Source organism: Larimichthys crocea, chromosome XIII (assembly GCF_000972845.2).
Source record: "Larimichthys crocea isolate SSNF chromosome XIII, L_crocea_2.0, whole genome shotgun sequence".
Lineage (NCBI taxonomy): Eukaryota > Metazoa > Chordata > Actinopteri > Sciaenidae > Larimichthys > Larimichthys crocea.
In genome coordinates, this window is record NC_040023.1 from 14,757,709 (window position 1) to 14,770,585 (window position 12,877).

The 12,877-nt window shown below is 42.3% G+C and overlaps 3 protein-coding genes and 1 long non-coding RNA gene across 8 annotated transcripts in view; 2 read left to right on the forward strand and 2 right to left on the reverse strand.

Annotated features, from left to right (window-relative positions):
• LOC113747289 (uncharacterized) overlaps positions 1–5,244 on the reverse strand; it is a 33,656-nt gene extending 28,412 nt beyond the window's left edge. For 3 of the 5 annotated variants that reach the window (XR_003463526.1, XR_003463525.1, XR_003463528.1), the window contains exons 1-3: positions 5,131–5,244; positions 3,363–3,541; positions 3,126–3,257 (exon numbers count right to left, since the gene is read on the reverse strand). This is a non-coding gene — a long non-coding RNA (uncharacterized LOC113747289). Of the gene's footprint in view, positions 1–327; positions 1,320–1,339; positions 1,730–3,125; positions 3,258–3,362; positions 3,542–5,130 lie in introns of those variants that run through there. The other 2 variants (XR_003463524.1, XR_003463527.1) reach the window with 2 other exon arrangements.
• On the forward strand, positions 1,835–4,243 carry aicda (activation-induced cytidine deaminase). Its single transcript, XM_027286485.1, has 5 exons — positions 1,835–2,362; positions 3,050–3,215; positions 3,345–3,627; positions 3,760–3,875; positions 3,969–4,243. The coding sequence occupies exons 1-5, from the start codon at positions 2,343–2,345 to the stop codon at positions 4,017–4,019; spliced, it is 636 nt and encodes a 211-aa protein (XP_027142286.1). The 5' UTR covers positions 1,835–2,342; the 3' UTR covers positions 4,020–4,243.
• LOC104934637 (adaptin ear-binding coat-associated protein 1) lies at positions 5,145–10,344 on the forward strand. Its single transcript, XM_010750347.3, has 7 exons — positions 5,145–5,275; positions 6,092–6,192; positions 6,655–6,759; positions 6,933–7,014; positions 7,132–7,240; positions 7,441–7,588; positions 8,703–10,344. The coding sequence occupies exons 1-7, from the start codon at positions 5,175–5,177 to the stop codon at positions 8,813–8,815; spliced, it is 759 nt and encodes a 252-aa protein (XP_010748649.1). The 5' UTR covers positions 5,145–5,174; the 3' UTR covers positions 8,816–10,344.
• The window catches only part of mfap5 (microfibril associated protein 5), a 3,189-nt gene continuing 643 nt past the window's right edge, over positions 10,332–12,877 (reverse strand). Inside the window, exons 2-7 of the mRNA XM_010750346.2 lie at positions 12,323–12,399; positions 12,179–12,211; positions 12,016–12,051; positions 11,791–11,878; positions 10,989–11,062; positions 10,332–10,899 (exon numbers count right to left, since the gene is read on the reverse strand). Coding sequence (XP_010748648.1) covers positions 10,787–10,899; positions 10,989–11,062; positions 11,791–11,878; positions 12,016–12,051; positions 12,179–12,211; positions 12,323–12,365 — 387 coding nt within the window. The 5' untranslated portion in view covers positions 12,366–12,399 and the 3' untranslated portion in view covers positions 10,332–10,786. The remainder of the gene's footprint in view (positions 10,900–10,988; positions 11,063–11,790; positions 11,879–12,015; positions 12,052–12,178; positions 12,212–12,322; positions 12,400–12,877) is intronic.

Consider the following 12,877-nt stretch of genomic DNA (forward strand, 5'->3'; position numbering starts at 1 on the left):
ATCTAGTATTCTGACTCAAGAATGTGTGTGGTTAGCAGGTGAATGTGACTAAGTGGGGAAATGCACACAGCCCCAGTCTGAGGCTAACCTTAATATGGTTAGCAGCCCTCACACTTGCATCGCGCAGCTACCTACACTGTTAACCTCAGACGGTGTCAGTATAGCATCAGTGTGCCACAGATAAACACCACAGGATGTTTGTTGATGGTAATGTGTCTGTGAAAGACATATCTCACCTGATGTGGAGACAAATATAAGCCTATACTTCACTGCAAACTGCAAATCATACGAGCTGTAGTGGAAAATGACAAGTCATTCAATTAACTTTGATGAAAAGCCTGAGACACCCAGTAACATAACAGTGTTGTTAGTTGCACGAGTAAGTGTGTGTGGTCAGGCCAGATTCACCATGTGAAAGCTATATATTTTTTTTTTACTAGTGACACTTTTTGGTCATCATCAGGTTGTTTCTTCATGACTGTCAAAGAGCAGACACCTGTTAGCTGGGCCTCTACCCGCCCGATCTGTAGCTATTATTGTTGTCAGGAAACAGATGTGAGTTCACACACTGGAAAGAAAGTCTGTTTGTGACTGTGGTCTTGTGCGTCTGCACGGTATGGCTGTGTGTGAGTGTTTGTGTGCGCGTGTGCAGGGTGTGGGCGGGTGGGTTTCGGAAAATATGACTTGGCATTTCCTACACCCGGTTTCTGCCCCTGACTACGGGTTAAATGCACAGCCATGTCTGGCCATACTGTACTACTCCACCACACACACACACACACACAAACACAGACGGAGCACAAGAGAGGTGGTAGTGCATGTGAGCGTTCATGTGTGACTGTGAGATGACCTTGGTCAACTGTGGTTAAACCCAGAGAGCTGGGTGGGAAGTGGTTACATATAGTTTGGCATTTGATCAGCCTCTTGAAGTTGGGAAAAGACACATGCACACAAGATCAAATGTGCAGAGACATTAGCCTTAGTGCACTGTCAGAGTAATGCAATATGATGTGAGGTTGCTCAGAGCATGCAGACACACATACACATGAATCACTCTAAATTCTGGGGCACCACACAATCATAGGATATATTAGATAAATTTGTTCCAGATGATGTATAACATATAGACTGTGTTAATGACATGCTCATACAGATGGCTAACACACACATGCGCACATACACACAGATGAGCTCCAAAAACAGCCACCCTGGGAAACGGTGAATTCCCCAAACCGCAGAGTGCATGAGAGGGTGAGGGGAGTCATGGGAAAGCAGGATGCCTGCATGCAGTGCCACTGAGTGAGCAGACTGGGCCAGAGCTAAAACAGACAGAGCAAAGAAAAGACGAGAGCAAAATAATACACATCCTGATTTGGCAATGACGGATGACAGCTTCTGATGGTTCAAAGGCTTATGAGTGAGATTTATCCACACACTGTGGTCGGTCAGCTGGCCGGCCATTCTAGCAGACACGTAGGGTGAGGGAGGTCGATTATAGTTCTGCTCCCAGCCTGACACAGTTTGGGAAAACCCAGATCAGAGGACGAAGTAGGTGTCAAGGCCTCCGAGGTCTGGGAACGCCTATGACTCCACCAAAATCTTGGGGCCCCGAAGAGGTGAGAGAAAGGGGGGGACTAGCTAGGTGGAATAGCTGAATAGCAGAAGGGCTCATTGGCGATCGACCTGTAGATCAAGGTGAGAAGGTATCTGGAAGATTTTAGTTAATGATCTGGGAAAACCAAAGCAGAGGGGGACCAATGACTGGATGAGTCTTAAGTGTTTGGAAAGTTCCAGCCAGTTGGCTCAGTTTACTGACGTCTGTGAAAAACTCCAAAGGTTACAAATCGCGTCAAACACTCTCATGTGTGGTCACTTAGATTAGTTTGTAAAATCTGTGTTGTGTAAGCTTGCCTCCCCAATAAGGTTCCTTTATTGCCTTGTGCCAAATTAATGGTTTAACTTCAGTGATGGTGAGCAAATGTTGAAAGTGTTTCACAGAAAAACCATGATGCAAACTTTGTGAGTAATTCATTTGTAGCTTTAACAGTTCTGCAGTCATTCATCTCATTTCTATCACGCCTCCCCTGAACTTACTTTGAAAAATCTATTTGAACTTTTTGTCCAACCAGAAGCTGCCTTTGTTGTATGCAGGATGTTTATGTTTAGAGGTATATGTTCTCAGTTCCCTCCCTTTATCCCCCCAGCACACACACACACACACACACACACACACACACACACACACACACACGCACACACACTTTCACTCTTTCTCATTTACCCATTTACCTTCATTTATTATCTACGCCCTCCGAGTGACAAAGAAAAGCGCGTCTTTCAAAATGATTACAAAGCTAGACAGGTGAGCAAAATTGATACATTCTGTTTATATGTTGTATATGTATTTCTCTTAGGCAAATATTTATATATATATAGATGACACGTGTATACTAGTAGATGGGGGGAAAAAACGTGTTTCATAACTTTTTATGAATGAGGATACTTTGAAACCAACATAAGATATCCTAAAGTGGAATTCTGTGTCAGTAACTTTGACACTTTTACCACCTTCAAGCTCTATAAATTCAAGTTTCAGTATTAATGAGTTTCGTTAAAAGTTGTGAAACTGAGAGTGCAAGAAAAGCAGTGAATGTTGTAGTTGTCTTCTGACTGTCCATCTCTCACAGTTGGTTAACCACAGATTTTACATGAGTTTATTGTGCTAACATTTTGGATTAAAAACAGAATTAATGCGTGAGTCATCTGAATAGTAATACGTTACAGAATCTGTGCATACAGAATCTGTCTCAGACTTTCCCGGCATAAAATGACTGAATACTACAGAGAGTATCTGCACCGGAGATGTTCGTTAAGAATAGCATTATTACTGATGAAATGTTGACTAATAAAGCAACATGCACCACGTTTTTGTAGGTGGATCTAGCCTTTAAAAAGAAGTGTGATTCTCTGTACTGTACTGTGCTTCTGTTCTACCTGTACCACATGTCATTAGCTGATAAAAAGGACACATTTTCTCCCTTTGCCTCAGTGCGCTTTTGCCTCGAAAAAAGTTCATCTTCCATTACAAGAATGTGCGCTGGGCAAGGGGTCGACATGAGACATACCTTTGCTTTGTAGTAAAGAGGCGAGTGGGACCAGACACCTTAACGTTTGACTTTGGACACCTCCGCAATCGCAGTGGCTGTCATGTAGAGGTAAGTAATGTGGGTCAAGATAGGAGAGCACATGAGAAGGACCTGTTCAGAGGAAAGGCAAGAATAATAATTGAAAATATTGGATGATTTTACACCTCACATTTTGTCTGTTCTCATATATCTCCATAGCTGCTGTTCCTACGCTACCTGGGAGCCCTGTGCCCTGGTTTGTGGGGCTATGGAAGTACTGGTCAAAAGAGGCTCAGCTACTCGGTCACCTGGTTCTGCTCCTGGTCTCCCTGTGCCGACTGCTCCTTCAGGCTGAGCCAGTTCCTCAACAGGACGCCAAACCTTCGGCTCAGGATCTTCGTTTCTCGCCTTTACTTCTGTGACATGGAGAACAGCCGTGAAAGAGAGGGCCTTAGAATGCTGAAGAATGCTGGCGCGCATATAACAGTTATGAGTTACAAAGGTGATAAATATGTGTATGTGGTAGTGATATAAAGACAGTCAGGACTTGGCTTTAGAGTCAGACACTTACTCTAGCGAGCTAGATCAGCTTCTGTATGTCAATAAAGACGATTATTTTGACCTCTCTTTTCAGACTTTTTCTATTGCTGGCAGACTTTTGTAGCTCGTAAAGAGAGCAACTTCAAAGCCTGGGATGAGCTGCACCGAAACTCTGTTCGCCTTTCCAGAAAACTCCACCGCATCCTCCAGGTAGAGGTTTTACCACCAACAGGATCAGGTCAAACCAATAACCTAATGATTTTTTTTTAACACTAATAGTATATTTCTATTTTTCTTTCTCAGCCCTGTGAAACAGAAGATTTAAGAGATGCCTTCAAGCTTCTCGGACTGTGAAGCATATATATATGACCTCCTCTGGTGTTGCCATCGAGTCTATCATTAAGTCTGTAAAGAAAAATACATGTCGGTGTTTGTTCATCACTACAACTGCTAAACTGAGAATGAGAAAAACTGAGAAAAAAAATTGAAGTTGTGGCAAGGCTTTTGGCATTAGATAGCATTAACTGCTGCTTGCTGTTTCTGTATTAATATGTCCATGTGAAACAAAATAAAATAATACACTGTGATATGTTGTCTTGTGTTATAATGTTAGTCCGGCTAGCATTAGCTAGGTATTCAGCTTACTAATTGGTTGGTGTATTCAGCTAGCATAACTGCTGGTTGTAATGATTGTAGAGCATTGTTAAGGGCTGCAAATTAATGGGATATTCCAGTGATAAATTACGTTACAGAGGCCAATAAATAAATAATAATGACAAATTGCAATATTTTTATTAGCCTAGCTACATGACTGTAAATTACCACTTTTTTTACTTAAAGGTCCAGTGTGTAAAACTGAGTGGCACCTAGTGGTGAAGTTGCAGAATGCAACTGACTGAATATCCCTCACTCTCTTGTTTCAAGCATGAAGAAGAAACTACAGTGGTCATGAAAGTCGATAAACATGAATGGTCCTATGTAGAGCCAGTGTTTGGTTTGTCCATTCTAGGCTACTGTAGAAATATGGTGTTTCAACATGGCGGACTCCGTAGAAGAGGACCCGCTCTCTCTGTAAAAAGTGCATTCTAAGGTAACATACACACAAACTTGTTTTATTTATTTACTTTTTTTTCTTCCATCCTTCTAATGTATTTTATTTGGTTTTGATGTTGTGCAGCACTTTGGGCAATGTCGTATGTTGTAATTTAAATGTGCTATATAAATAAATTGACTTATGACTTATAACACATAACAATTCTTATTTTCAGGTGAATAAATGTTACACACTGGACCTTCAGAACAATCTCCATGATGAGTAAACTGACCTTTACGCTTTAAAATCCGTGGGATGCCCCTTTAAGGGCATCACTGACAGTGGTAGCAGTGAATCACGGTCTGTGCGCAAATACTCGGTCTATTACGGTCACGTAGCCGCCGTTAACGCCTGCTCGGACACGCCACTCACCGTCACCACCACCACCGGCGTGCACCGACTGTGTACAAGTCAAGATGGCGACCGAGGGTCAGTCCGAGTACGAGTCGATCCTCTGTGTCAAACCTGAAGTCAACGTTTACCGTATCCCACCGAGAGCATCCAACCGGGCCATCAGGTGAGGGGGTTGGGCAGCAGCCCGACGGTGAGCTTCTCTGACCCAGCATCCAGTTGAGCGACGGCCGTTAGGAGCCGTTGCCTCGGCGACCTACCTACCTACCGAGCTCACCCCCCCTTTAACACGCAGACTCGAGTAACGGTTAACCGTTAGTGTTTGTGCCGGTTGTCTTCTCTGTGTGTTTACAAGGTCATTATGGAAAATAACGTAACTAACGTTTGCACTGCGTTAGCCCACTACACATTGATATTATCCGGCGTGTGTTTATATGCTTTCTTCAGATGATAAATGATGCTTATACTGCTACAGAACAGCACCCATGTAGCTTTTAAAGCCTTGCTCAAGGACACTTAAGATGCTGTTTGATTGACAGGAGGCTTTAACATTGGCATTTCAACTTAAAGTTCCCTCTGTTGTTGTCGTTAAAAAAAAAAAAAAAAGGCTGACATTGAATTGTTTACCCCATTTTTCATTGGCTGTGTGGTCCAGCCTGATCTGCCACAGCTGCATGTGAATGGACATCACACCAACCAAACAGTAGCACAGGCCTGACTCCCATGAGAGAAATGATTGGTTAACCAGTGACCATATGTATAGTGAGTAAGGGCGATGATGTAACATTTCAGCCTTAGGTCTCAGTGAAATGCCCGTCAGATGTCTTAGTCACGTTCTGCTCACGTAGGAAACAAATCTGGAGTGTGTCTGGAAGTGTTGAGGGAATCATAACAAAAACACACACACGCACGCACATAAGTCTCCTTTCCTGTCTCCACGTCACCTACATCACCGTCTTTCCCCTGTTTTGTGCGTCCCCAGGGCTGCCGACTGGAAGCTGGATGCTCCTGACTGGTCGGGACGCATGCGCGTGACGGCCCGGGGCAAAGTGGCCTATGTGAAACTGGAAGACAAAATCTCTGGTGAGTGAGAGAGAGAGAGAGAGAGCGGGAGAAGCAGCAGACAGGAGAGCGCTGTTGTTTACTGGCACTGCTGTTGTTGTAAATCATTTCACTGTGTAGTCTCCTGTTTCGCCATCCCCCTCTCTGTTACTCATCTATTCCAAGGTGACCCAGCCCACGTCCAAGCAAGCAGTTTATTTTGAAGCAAACAGTCTGATAATCTCTTTCTGTCTCTCTCTCAGAGCGTTTCACGTATAGGTATGCACTTTGTCCCCAGATTATAATTTATATCAACTGTCTTTTATATGATCTGAACACTAGAATCCGTCTTACACAAGAAAAAACATTTAATTTATGGCCCCGGAGTGTCTCATAGTTGAGTTTTGGCTTAGTAAATTCAGTCAGTCTCGTCATGATCCAAATTGCCGCCGGAACATTTTGCCAAATAGATAATGAGCATATTTCCTTTGTTCTAAACTAAAGGGGAGCTGTTTGCACAAGCACCAGTGGAAGAGTATCCTGGCATCGCAATGGAAACAGTTAGTGACTCAAGCCGTTACTTTGTGCTCCGCATCCAAGATGACAATGGTGGGTAAACTGTTTGTTGCTAAGCCACAAATATTTAGTAAATGTGCTCATAATTTAGGAGCAGCAGTGGAGTGAAGAGGGGGATCCACAGCAGAGATAGATCATTATTTGTAAGGCTAAATCTTGGATTAGGTTTAGTATGTTACAAAACTGTTTGTTCATTTCTCTCACAGGCCGCAGTGCCTTTATAGGCATTGGCTTTGGAGACCGAGGCGATGCTTTTGACTTCAATGTTGCGCTCCAGGACCACTTCAAGTATGCAGCTGCTTCATAGTGTGTCATGAATCATGACTAACTCAGCAGTGAATTTATGTATTCTGGTTTACTAAACTATCTTTAATCCTCATGAATCTTATCTCATCTCCCTCCCAGGTGGGTGAAACAAGAAACTGAATTTAGCAAACAGGCGCAGGCTCCAGACTCCACTCCTAAACTGGACCTCGGCTTCAAAGAAGGACAGACCATTACTCTCAATATTGGGGTAACCTTATTTTCATTAGATTTAACGGTCACAAAGTTGGAACATTGCACATAGCACTGATAGTCTTTGATTGGACCTCTAAAGTGAAAGCACTGTTTTAACAAATGAATCATGATAAGGGTTTAGGGTTGTGTTGATCTGTTTTCTCTGCAGCCTTCACAAGCAGTCTCAACTTACTGTCCTAACTATAACTTTTCCAGCAATCCAAAAAGAAGGACAGGTCTCGTCCCCAGAGTTCAGGTGGCTTTGGGCTTCTTCCACCTCCTCCTGGGGGCAAGTTAGCACCACCTCCTTCATCCAGATCTACCAATCATAACACACAACCACCTGCAGGAGGAAGTGACACTGGTAGGTAATTGTAACACTACGGTATGGAAAGCTGGAGAGGTCATGCGCTTGGATACTAAAACGATTTATTCCATAATCACGAGAAAACTATTTAATAGCTTGTTCTATCAAGATCACAAAATGTATTCCTCGTAGTTACAAGAAAACAATTTAGAGACGAATCATAGTTCTTTTGGGCAGCGTATTTTTGGGCACAGCTTTGCACTCTACGTACCACTGTTACTGCACTTGAGGGCTCTGCTGGAAACAGCTTAGCCCAATCTTAACTCGGCTGTCAAAAGCAGTTAAAATTATGACTCCAATAATCCACTGCATTGCAGCTTTTCTTCCATGTTCATGTGCCTGTAGGTTGTTCTAGATGAGCGAAGTTGTTTCATTTACTTTTAGTACGACCTGGCTGCTGCACTCTGAAAAGTTCAGATGGTCAATTATAGAGCACAGGAAAGTTCTTTAGTTGTTGAAAGCTTGTATTTCCTTCGCCCCACTGGGGTCTCTTGTAAAAGCTGTTTCCAGTGGAGCACTTGTATCCACAGTCGTTACAATGAAAGTGGTGAGTGCGATGTTAACGCGCTAACGTAGATGTAGCCAAAAACCATGAGGTAGACTGGAGTTGTAAAATACAGGAATTTTCCTTTAAAGATCATTGTTGCCCTTCTCTTCTCCAGCCCACTGTCAGATACTGTAGATGTAGTATTGACTGATTTATCGTCGAGGTTTGTCTCTGAGATTTCCGCAACCATTTGAATACAATGGAGGTGGATGGGATTTTGGGTTTTGTGCTCAAAACATTGAAAACATTTTAAAAAGCAGCAGCAACATGTCCATTTCTTTACTGTGAACAGCTTTTCATTGTGTTTGGGTTGTGGCAGAAGTTCCAGAGTTCGATGTTTGAAAACCTCAGTGCATGTAATACTGAAAGTATCTGCATGGCTAAATGTCTCTAGGGGAAAGTACTAGATGTGGGTGAACCAACCCTTTAGCAAAATACAATTTTCAGACTTCATAGTCGGTGAAATTACTTCTAAGATGCTATTTAATGCTGAATTCTTAGACTGATTACAAAGAAATCTAGGTTTTTCTTACAGGTGCATTGTTTCTATTTTACCATTTTAAGGTTTTTTGCTTGACCTGGACTCTAGCAACTCCAACTCAGCGGCTCCATCCAACTCCGCCACCACAGCCAGCTCTGACCTGTGGGGAGACTTTGACTCTGTATCCTCGAAGTGAGGAGAGATCCATTTAGTTTGTGTCCCTCTTTATCTCTCTGTAAATGTATGCAGAACTTTTTGCAACTTTGTTTTTTCCCGTGTTACGGGGTCCTGTATCCCCCCCATAGTAGTTTATTTGATTTAACTTCAGTTCTTCATGGCTTTTCTTCTTAATCAGAGACACAGCCATTCTTCAAAGTCCAATACGAATTAGAGAGCTATAGGCCATCTCCACCAACCCTTCCCACCCTTCTTGTTGATCCATTTCCCTCTCTTCTTCTGTATCGAGAGCTCTAGAGCTCTAGTTTGAATTCTACATTTGCCCCCTTTTCTCATCCTCTTAATGTTTTATTTGCTCATTTCTATCATAGATTATAAATAATAGAATCAAGGCAGACAAAATCAGAATTATCTGATGGTGAAATCTAATAAAATGTGACTATGGATGAATTTTATGTACAGAGAATATTTATTTTAAATGTATATATTGTCGGTAGTTTGTAATTATTGTCATTGGCGTTGTCACCTGTAGCTTATATTCCTCCAAGTCCCCAGCAGAGGGACTGACTATATGCACTGACTGGCAGTCTAGTCTGTCTATGTAGTTAGTAATGCATAAAGTCTGCATTTAAGGGATCAGGGATTGTTCAAAGCTTAGACTTATAGTTAAAGTTTACCACGAGATGATTTTACTTGAAAGAAGCGTGTTAAGCTGTAGCTGATTTTCAATATTCGTGCTCTCTAGCGCTCTCTTGTGGCTGTACAGCATCATTTAGAGAGACGTCCAAATTGAGTTGCAGCTGTTGAACACATATTTCACTTGGGGACGAGTCCTGGGCACTGTGTGCACTGTTTTTAACTGTAGAGCAGTACAAAGAGTGAGAGGGATGTGGGAATGTTGGATGCGATTGGGTGTTACCAAAAGAAAGAGAAGCGTCAAGTGCTTTTATCTCCGCCTCAAGGGGAAACAGAGATGATTTAGTCCATGTTCTGTCATCTCTATTCGGCACAGCTGTTAAAGCTGTGACTGGTGAGTCATTTAGGTCATGACCTCTCTCTTGCTCAATGAATAGGTCTGTGTTTCAGTCAGTCAGGGGAGCACTTCATCTCCTTAATTCTTTTACGAGAAGGTGATCAGGTCGTAGACCTCATCCCGCAGCATGTCGTACTGTACAAACAAGTTTTAACTGTGATCTTCAATTCCATGTTACGATGTGATGTTATTAATGGTATTCTGATGCAGACACATGCGACGTGGGACCAAGCTAGTCTGTGTTTTTAAATGCAGTGTTTTGTTGTGATATTGTTCCGTACGGAGAGGCACCGATATCACACGCACATGTTTTTGTGACGGTGATAAGCGGCGTGATGATGGATGTTGATTGGAACACACAGAGACTGTGTGAGTGTAAAGCCCTAAGTATGTTTGTCAGTGTTTGTTTACTGTTTAAATTATATGCATCTCTCCCAAATGTTACTTGTTATTCAAACTGTATATGTGTATGGAAATGTATATGCAAAGAAAAACATAAAGATCTCACTCAATGATCAACTTTTATTGGTTGTTTTTTTCCCCTCCTAAATAAACAGCAAAAAACAACAAATCATTAAACATGTAGCTTTATTTTTAATAATAGTGCACATAATACTGGTTAGTCAATGAGTACCTTCCAATCCACAACAGTGGGTCTTTCTTTGTACAATGAAATGACTTAGTGCTGCTATAGGCCCATTACTACAGTACCTTAAATGGATCGTAAACCATGAAAGACATGATCTGTGTCCAACAACACACAGATGAAATGAGCACACCTTCAATATTCACACACAAAAAGACTAATACATAAACATAGATATGACTCAGCACACCCCCCAGGTGTTGAGTGCTGGATTTATGGTGTTATGGGCTGTTTTTATGACTACGCTCCTGGATTTGTGTCTCTAAGGGGCTCATATCCTCACCGGTGGTCACATTGCCATCCTGGGCTCATTAGGCTTTGCTTGCCCAGGTTTTGGGGTTGCTACGGCGATTGCGACAGCGTTTCCTATAAGATGACCTCTCAACACGCCTGGGCCACCCGGACCTCTCTCTGCACAGTTCGGCTGTAACGTGCAAAAGACACAGATATGTCTGTAAATGCGTGATCCCATAACCTATACATTATGCTTGTTTTACTTGTAGGGTGTCTCACCTTTCAGATACTCATCCTGTTGGCACACTGTCCTCATGCAGATCTCTTTGTTGATCACATAGACACGAGGAAGGCTGCAACAGAAATATAATATTGTGAGTATTGTAAAAGAGCTGGAGTGATACAGTTTTGCAGTGTAACATCCTGTTGAGGTACTCAAAGTATTAACATTTTTCTGCAAATGCTTTCACTCTGAATAAAGCAGTGAAAAGTAGCTCCGCCTGCAGCAGATACAACATTAAAACATTGCTTGCATGTTGCATCAGTCATAATAATAACATTAGTAATATGAGAACACAGACAGAGTAGTTTTGGTATGATAACTCTCATACACTTTGACTTAAATCATCTTCCTCGGCCAAAGTTAGAACAGTCGTGGTTGTTTCGCATGAGAACTTTCTGTGTTTCTGCTTTTGTCTCCGCTCTCGTCTCTGTGGTCGAAGGCTCAGACAGAGAGAAACGTGATGTCACACCTTTCTGTGCACCAATCAGAGTTCAGCAACATTTAAATCAAGATCTGGCAGTGACAGTTGAAGGTTGTATGGTGTAAGTTGACGGAAAGACTTTGATCAAACAACTGCACAGTCCTGTTGAATTTTTTATAAATCCTTCATTTAAAACTGTGGATGTTTTTTTGTGAACTTTAACTTGTTGCTTACCCAGTCATGAATATTGTAAGTTTTCAGGGGCTTTAAATTACAGTGTTTTTACATTGTGGTGTCACAACTTGTACTCTCTGATCTCTGCCCTACTCAGTGTGTCATAGATGATGCTCTGAATTAAGATATTCACTGCAGGTCACCTGTAGATGCAAAGACCACCAATACATCTCTTGATGGGCCGGTGAACCGAGTACATCCTGGTGCAAGGATACATCTCCTCCCTACAGTCTGCAGAGACAGAAGATACATGACACACTGAAAATGCACCAATGACAGGATGGAGCACACAAAAAATGGTGTGCCAGCAGTTCTTGGGGCCTTTCGAGAGGCAGTTCAGAGGTCATTTCCAATTTGCTGTCACTCACTATCTGGCAAGGTGCCTCCAGGTGGTACAGTGGCCTCTAGAATTAAAGAAAGAAAACAATCAGATTGGGAACACATCTTGCAATGACTCACAGATGGACAGATGTCATGCAACATAACTCGTCCTGATCCTAAAGTGTGACTTATGAGTAGAAGAGCGTTTACCATCCTGCTGAGTTTGGGCTACAGCTGTGAACGCTGTGGAACAGAAACCACATGAGGGGAGTGTTTCGCAGCATAAAAACAAACACACAGCGACTCAACCGTAATTAAACAAGATGATTTGTGTGTTCTGTTTGGCAGCGTTACCGTGGAAACTGCAGAGGAGCAGGACCACTGGAAAGCTGCCCATTCCTTCAACTTGTAAGAGGTAAAAGCTTTACGAGCTAGAGGAAACCAAAGAGGAAAAGAGTCAGGGTGATTTCACAGAGTGGAACTGTTCAATATCCTCGCTCAAGATTTTTGTGCTGTTTATGTTTCCTTTAATCTGCTTGCATATAAATGCTCCCAACGTTCCAGGTCTGTAATGTTTTCCCTAAAGCTTTGCTCCAGCTAAAAACACAGAGAGCAGTGCTATGTTTTGGACGGCAGACAAGTTGTCATCGTTATAGAAGTGTGCCTGATGTCATTTTGCTGTGGAATAATCTGCTCTGTTATACTTTTGACTGCTTGTAAACAACCTGATAGCAGTGGCACTATTAAAAACAAGTTTTAAATGACACTTTTCTCCTTTTCCTCACTCCTTTTCTTGCTCTTCTCTCCCGCCCTGCATCATTCCTCTCGTGATGTGTCAGTGTAACTTTGGAGTCCAAGACGTGAGTTCTCTCAAAAGAATGTGTTTTTTTTTTTTTTTTTTTTTTTTTT

Bases quoted from the DNA above. Each gene is read 5' to 3' on its own strand.
- aicda (XM_027286485.1), top strand. From the start codon at position 2,343: ATGATTACAAAGCTAGACAG. The intron at 3,216-3,344 runs GTAAGTAATGTG...ATATCTCCATAG, and splicing joins GCAGTGGCTGTCATGTAGAG to CTGCTGTTCCTACGCTACCT. The intron at 3,876-3,968 runs GTAGAGGTTTTA...TTTCTTTCTCAG, and splicing joins AACTCCACCGCATCCTCCAG to CCCTGTGAAACAGAAGATTT.
- LOC104934637 (XM_010750347.3), top strand. From the start codon at position 5,175: ATGGCGACCGAGGGTCAGTCCGAGTACGAGTCGATCCTCTGTGTCAAA. The intron at 7,241-7,440 runs GTAACCTTATTT...TAACTTTTCCAG, and splicing joins CCATTACTCTCAATATTGGG to CAATCCAAAAAGAAGGACAG. The intron at 7,589-8,702 runs GTAGGTAATTGT...TACCATTTTAAG, and splicing joins TGCAGGAGGAAGTGACACTG to GTTTTTTGCTTGACCTGGAC.